At 38.8% G+C, this 6,427-nt stretch overlaps 1 protein-coding gene across 1 annotated transcript in view; it reads left to right on the top strand.

Annotated features, from left to right (window-relative positions):
* Positions 1-1,183: 1,183 nt before the first annotated feature.
* The window catches only part of KLHDC1 (kelch domain containing 1), a 45,545-nt gene continuing 40,301 nt past the window's right edge, over positions 1,184-6,427 (top strand). Inside the window, exon 1 of the mRNA XM_007446503.1 lies at positions 1,184-1,365. Within this exon, the coding sequence (XP_007446565.1) occupies positions 1,270-1,365 (96 nt within the window). The 5' untranslated portion in view covers positions 1,184-1,269. The remainder of the gene's footprint in view (positions 1,366-6,427) is intronic.

Raw genomic sequence — 6,427 nt, 5'->3', positions numbered from 1 at the left:
TCTTTCCCTCTAACTGGACTTTGAAGTCCCTGTGGTAGAACTACGTCTTATTCATCTTAAAATTCATTTTGTTTATTCATTCAGTCAACAGATATTTATTATCTACATATTTAGTATTTCTTTGGTATCTGCTACTACAAGGCTCTGAGGAATCAATTATACTTGATTCCTTCGGCGTTTGTGTTTAACAGGGGCCTCAATACCAACTACCTACAGCAAGCAGGCACTTAATAAATATATACCGAATAAATGAATAAATTAACTTGTTCTGAGTGGTGGGCAGCCACGTTCTCTTCAAAGGGTAACTCTGGACAAGTGCATTTATAGACGCTGGTATAATTATTTTCTTCCCTCCTGGCCCTAGTTTTACTTCAGTACATCATTTTATAGCAAGGGTTAACCAGCTTTTTCTGGAAGGGGCCAGACAGTAAATGTTTTTGGCAGTGGGAGCTTTCTGGTCTTTGTTGCAGCTACTCAGCTCTGTCTACTCAACTCTGTGGCTTACATCAGCTGCCATAGACAATACCTAAACAAATTAGGGTGGTTGTGTGGCAATAAAACTTTATGTACAGATGCTGAAATTTGGATTTCTATCATTTTCATGAGTAATATCATTCTTCTTTGAATTTTTTTCAACCATTCAAAAATGTTGAACTGTTCTTAGCTTGTGGGTGTTACAAAAGCAGGCAGCAGAAAGATTTGGCCTGCAGGGCCGTAGTTTGCTGGCATACGTCTTAGAAAATTCTTAATTGTGTGTATATATATATATATATATATATACATACATGTATATATACATATATATTTAAAATCCTCTCTCTCTCTCTCTGGATAACTATCTCTGCTAGAGGTTGAATGGAAAAGGCAAACCCTCACAAAGCATTAATGTATTAACATATTGATTTAAGTCACAGCAGCATCAAGCCCATGGACCAGAAGTCCACTGAGCCACTGGATAAGGTACACAGGTTGTTCCGCCCACACAACACAATCGCAAGTGACACGAAATCAGCGGGTGGCAGGGTTGCGGAGAAGCCAAGGCACCTCCTTGCCCACTCAGACCTCAAGCATCCCTAACTGGCGACGCCGCCCCAGGCTCGGCTTCCCGGGCGGGCTTCGGCACGGCGCAGCCGCACTGGTGCCGCCTTCCCACCAATCTCGACCCTCGACGCGTTCCGTTCGTGCGTGGAGGAGCCGGGCGGGAGGAAAGGCCGCTCCGTGGGCAGGGGGCTGCAGCGCGCAGAGAGGCTGGACCCAGCGACGGCGCGGATGGCGGACTCCCAGCTGTTCTGCGTGGCCGAGGAGCGCAGCGGCCACTGCGCAGTGGTGGACGGAAACTTCCTCTACGTGTGGGGGGGCTACGTGGTAAGGGGAAGAGGCGGGACGGGGCGGACTCGCGCCGGGAGCCCGCCCGGCTTCTCGGCCAGAGTGGCCGCCGAGCACCCGCCCACACCCGGCCCCGACGCGGGGGCCGGTCCGCGGCCCAGGCAGGCGCGCCCGGTGCCCCCAGCGCCCCGCCCGGCCCTCCGCCATCGGCCGCTCTCCCGCCGCGCCAGGGCTTGACGCCGCGCCGCCGTTGCTTCCACTAGGAAACTAGCCTTCAAACCCCAGTCCGGGGCTCTTCCCACTCTCCAGTTCCCCCGGTCCTCGCAGCTGGCCGATAACCCGGCTTACCCAGCACTCAGTCGGTTACTGCGCGATTGATGATCATTTTTAACTGCTTGCGCAGACTCAAAAAAGCCCACCGAGGATGCTGTGCTATATTATTTTGTAAATATTTACTTATTCCCGCGGAGCGATCCGAAATATCGAAATCACTGAAGCATTTAAGTGTTTCTAAGTAATTTATAGTGGCATTCCTTTACCAAGGGGTAATTACGAAATTTTTTCGAGTCTCAAAACAGACTTGTATTAGCAACAATATACTTAAGAGTATTATGCTTTAAAATTCTCACTACAGTGGAGGATTGAATATGTGTATTTGTTTTGTCTCTATAATCGTAGGATAATAGAAACAAGGATTCTAAAGATGGAAAACAACCCCTTTAGTTTACAGATTAAAAAAAAGCGAGCCATCTGGAGTTCTACTGGATGTAGAACCTACATTTTTCTGACTAACTCGATGCTATTATGTGACAGATGTAACATGACTGAATCGCTCACTGAAATAAAGAACATACTGTATATGTTAAATGATTCTCAGATCCAAGTTGGTTTTTGTTGTTGTTTTGTTTGTGTGTTTATTTTTAATTTGATTCAGTATCAGGATGAGAAAATCAGAACTCACATTTGAGTGCCTACTATACGTGGCATGTGCTAGGAAGTCTCATATCCCTAATCTTGTATAATCCTTACCGTATCTTGTAAGGTAAGTAATGTCCCCATTTTAAAAATAAGGAAGATGAATCAGTAAGAGTAAATAATTTGAATGACCGTTTGACCTCAAGGGCAGCAGATTCCAACATAGGTATATTGGATTTCCAAAGGCTATTTTTTCTATAATAAACATAAATTAGATGACTATGCTCTCTTAAGGTCTAATATTTCCACCATTTGTTCTTGATGAAAAAGTAGTCTATATATAATGATGGTTTTTGCAGAAGAAATATTTTGATTGTTTTTGAGCTCTGCCACTTGAAGATGTACAGGTGTCAAACTTCATCTGCTATATTGGTTCTTAATATTGTAAAAGTTAAATGAAAGAAAATCTCACTTAAAATAGTAATCTGTAATATCTTATATCTTGTGACAGTATAGATTTCTGTTGAGCCCATAACTGAAATGTCTGAATTTTTTATATCTCATTTTAATCTTGAAAATTGTGTAATTGATAAGATTTCAGGTCTTCAGGTGGCAGTCAGTGAATACAAATACTTCCTACTACTGATTGATCCAATGAGTAAATGCTGTATGAGCCACCCTGGAAAGTACCACACAGATTTAGATCAAGTCTACTACTTTTAAATTCCAGGGATTGTCAGCGCTTAAAATATGTCTAAGGCATAAGCGGAAGGAAAGGGAGAGTAGGAGGCAGAAAAGAAGACATGGCATATCGTGAGAAAAAATAGAATCCTTCCCACAATTGTTTTATTCAGATCCTTCTGAACAGCGAAAAGACCCTGGAATCTGGAGAATCCAGCAGTCAGCAGTTAAGAATAATGGTCAGATGATTCCAGACTGTATGTTCCAAGCACAATTTTCCTCCTCATTAACACAATGTGTGTTAAAATTGACAAATGTATATCCTAAAACTTGAATGGCCAACATATATCTGTCTAAATTACTTATTACTCTATCGTTGAGCATTTTCTAAAGGACTTCGTATCTGAAAACAGCCCTACCTCTAGAGGTAAGAGCAGCAAAGCTGAAAAAAGTAAGTAGTAAATTATAATTGGTGCCAGAATATTCTCTTGCTCCTACTTCTTCCATATCCTTTCCACATTACTGAAATTCATACAAACTTTAGTTTTGCAACTAGGAGCATTTAAAAGTTGTAAGTAGTTTTTTCCAAATTTTGGAAGAGAAGCACAGTGTTTTAGCATCCTTACAGATGATATGCTTTCTTCTTACTGTTTAGTCGTATGAACAGTTTTATTTCCCTAACACAATTGATATTAATGCATTTTGCCCTAAACTTTTCCTTATAGAAGCTAGCAGCTGAATCTGTTTAACTATATATTTCTGTTTTGAATAGGACTTAAAGGGAAGAAGAATCAATTTAGAAAATGTCTGAAAAGAATGAAGGTTTATACTACCAGATATTAAAACATATTATGATACTTTTAAATCAGTGGTCCTGATGCACACTGAGAAAGCATGATGGAATGGAGAAGAAATAACATAAACAGCCAAGCATATAAGAGTATTTTGTATATAAAAGGTAGCATTTCAATTCTGGAAAAACAATTGCTTATTCAATAAATGGTCCTGGGACAGCTGGAGGAAAATGATAGTGGAGTTTTAGGATTGACAAATGTAGAGAAGTTAAGCTATATGATACCAAAGAAAATATGTGACTCTTGTAAAATCTTGAGTTGGGAAAAGAAAAACTGAATTGGGAAAAAACTATAAGGGAAAAAGATTGGTAGACCAAAAATTTTTTTAATGTAAGTGAAAATTGTTTAATCATCTTAGAGCAGTCAAGATCAAAGTTTTAAAAAATTAAAATCTGTGCTTTTTAAACACCATAAAGTAAGAAGGCAAATGACAAACTGGGAGAGGTATTTGCAACATTTATGATAGACAAAGGTCCTGTAAAATTAAAGATGAATATTTCCCTTGAAAAATGAGCAATGGATATGCACAGCAGTTTACAAAAGAAGAAATAAAAATAGAATATGAATCAAAGAAACCCAGCTGAAAATAACGAATTTTTTCTTTTCCAATTTGCAAATATTAAAAAGAATTTTTGAGACGAGCATGGGGAAATGAATTACTCATGCACTGGTAACCTTTTCTGAAGAGAAATTTAGCAGTGTGTATTAAAATCCTTAATGTGTATTTCTTTAACTTAATAGTTCACTTTATATATTCATAGATGGTGACACAGATCATCCATATTATGTGGAAGACATTTATTCTTTTTAGATGCCCAGCATTTGAAACCCCTTCCTCTTGTAGTGTCCCCCACTAAGCGAGTCTTGTTGGAGTATTTATTTTAGTTGTCTGAGTACCTCCTACCTACCTTCATAGAATGTATATTCTATAAAGAAGGGGGTTTTGTTCCCTATTGTGTCTCCAGTGTCCAGAATTGGGCATAGCTCAATTGGGTGCCCAATATAAAAGAACCTGAGTGCCAGGTATTTTTCAGCTTCCCTTGCAGCTAGGTTGTGAGCAAGTAACTTGGATGCTGTTTGTTAGATGTATGTGTGCTAGATTTGGGCTCAGGAATAAACCTGTAAAAATCAGGACCTGAAGAGGATTCTTAGCGAGCAGTAGAAGTTGTAGGAAGATAAGGTCCCTGGCAAAAGGCAGTGCTACAAGCTGCAGTGTGATGCTCACCAGTGACTGGGGCAGTTTGTGCATCAGACTGGTTCTCTGGAAGGGTTTCAGGCCTTGCTCCTCTCTACATAGATCAGAGGCTGGTTCTCCAGCTTCCCTGATGATTCCGTGAGGTACCTAATATTAATTTCTTAAAGTTTTATTCTTTAATTTAAAAATTTGAAATGTATGTACAAAAGAGTATGTAAAATAACTGTCGTGTTTAACTTCCATATTAAAAAATCAGCTAGAATCAGTACCTTAGAAGCCTCTTGTTTTATCCTTCACTGATTATATTTTTCCTCCCACCCTCACAGAGTACCACTATCTTGATTTCTTATTAATCACTATTTTCTTTATAGTTTTATCACACATGCATCTGTCTCTAAACAATATATTATTTGGTTTTTGAATCAGAGCATGTGTTTTCTTTCACGACTTAATTCTTTTAGTTAACATTATGTTTTTTAGATTCACACATTACTTGTATTCAGCTGGTGTGCACTTGCATGGCTGTACCTGTGTTTACTTGGTGTTTATTCTGTTTGGTTAGTTTCTGTGCTGCCCAGTTATTAAATATTTTGAAAATGATCCCTGGATGCATTCATCTGATGTGTGTCCTGTATAATATTCTATTGTGTGAATTTACGGCAATTTCCTTATCTATTCCACTATTGATGAATATTTGAATGCTTCAGGGTTTTTTTGGGTTGTAAGCAATGCTACATTGAGCATTCTTGGTAACATATCTCGTTATACACGTAATAGGACATGTACACTCCCTAGGGCATATACCAAGGAATGGAATGCTGGGTTGCCTGGTGCACACATCTCCACATTTACTTGGGAATGTCAGTGTTGCCAAAATATTTGTATCAATCTACACTACCACCAGCCCCCTCCTTGCTCCACATCCTTGACAACATTTGATGCCATCTGGCCTTAAAGTTTTTGCCAATCCAGTGAGTGTGACATGATATTTCATTGTGGTTTTTGTTTACTTTCCATGATTATAGTGGAATGTATTTTCATAGACTTATGAACTATTTGTGTTTTCTGTAAAAATGCTGGTTCCTGTCTTTTGCTCATTTGTCTATTGAGTTGTCTTTTACTGATTTATAGGAATACTTTAATTATATAGTTGTATGAGTTGAATATGCCTTCTTAGTTTGTAGCTTATCTTTGCACTTTCTTGATGATTATCCTTTGTTCAACAGAAGTTTTTAATTTTAATGTAATTTCAGTCTTTTCCTTAATGCTTTGTGCTTTCTGCATCTTAACAAATCTTTCCCATTTTGGAGATCATAAAGTCTCCTGTATTGTCTTCTAAATGATTTTTGGTTTTGCCTTCCATGTTTAAATCTTTTTTTCTTAAATCTGATTTTTTTATTTGGTTGGTTTAAGGTAGGGATCCAATTTCATTATATTTTCAGTGTGGATAACCAGT

The sequence above is a fragment of the Lipotes vexillifer genome, unplaced genomic scaffold, assembly GCF_000442215.2.
Source record: "Lipotes vexillifer unplaced genomic scaffold, Lipotes_vexillifer_v1.1 scaffold1102, whole genome shotgun sequence".
NCBI classification, from domain to species: domain Eukaryota; kingdom Metazoa; phylum Chordata; class Mammalia; order Artiodactyla; family Lipotidae; genus Lipotes; species Lipotes vexillifer.
Note: the sequence above shows the minus strand (reverse complement) of the source record. Positions and strands in the feature narration are given on the sequence as shown.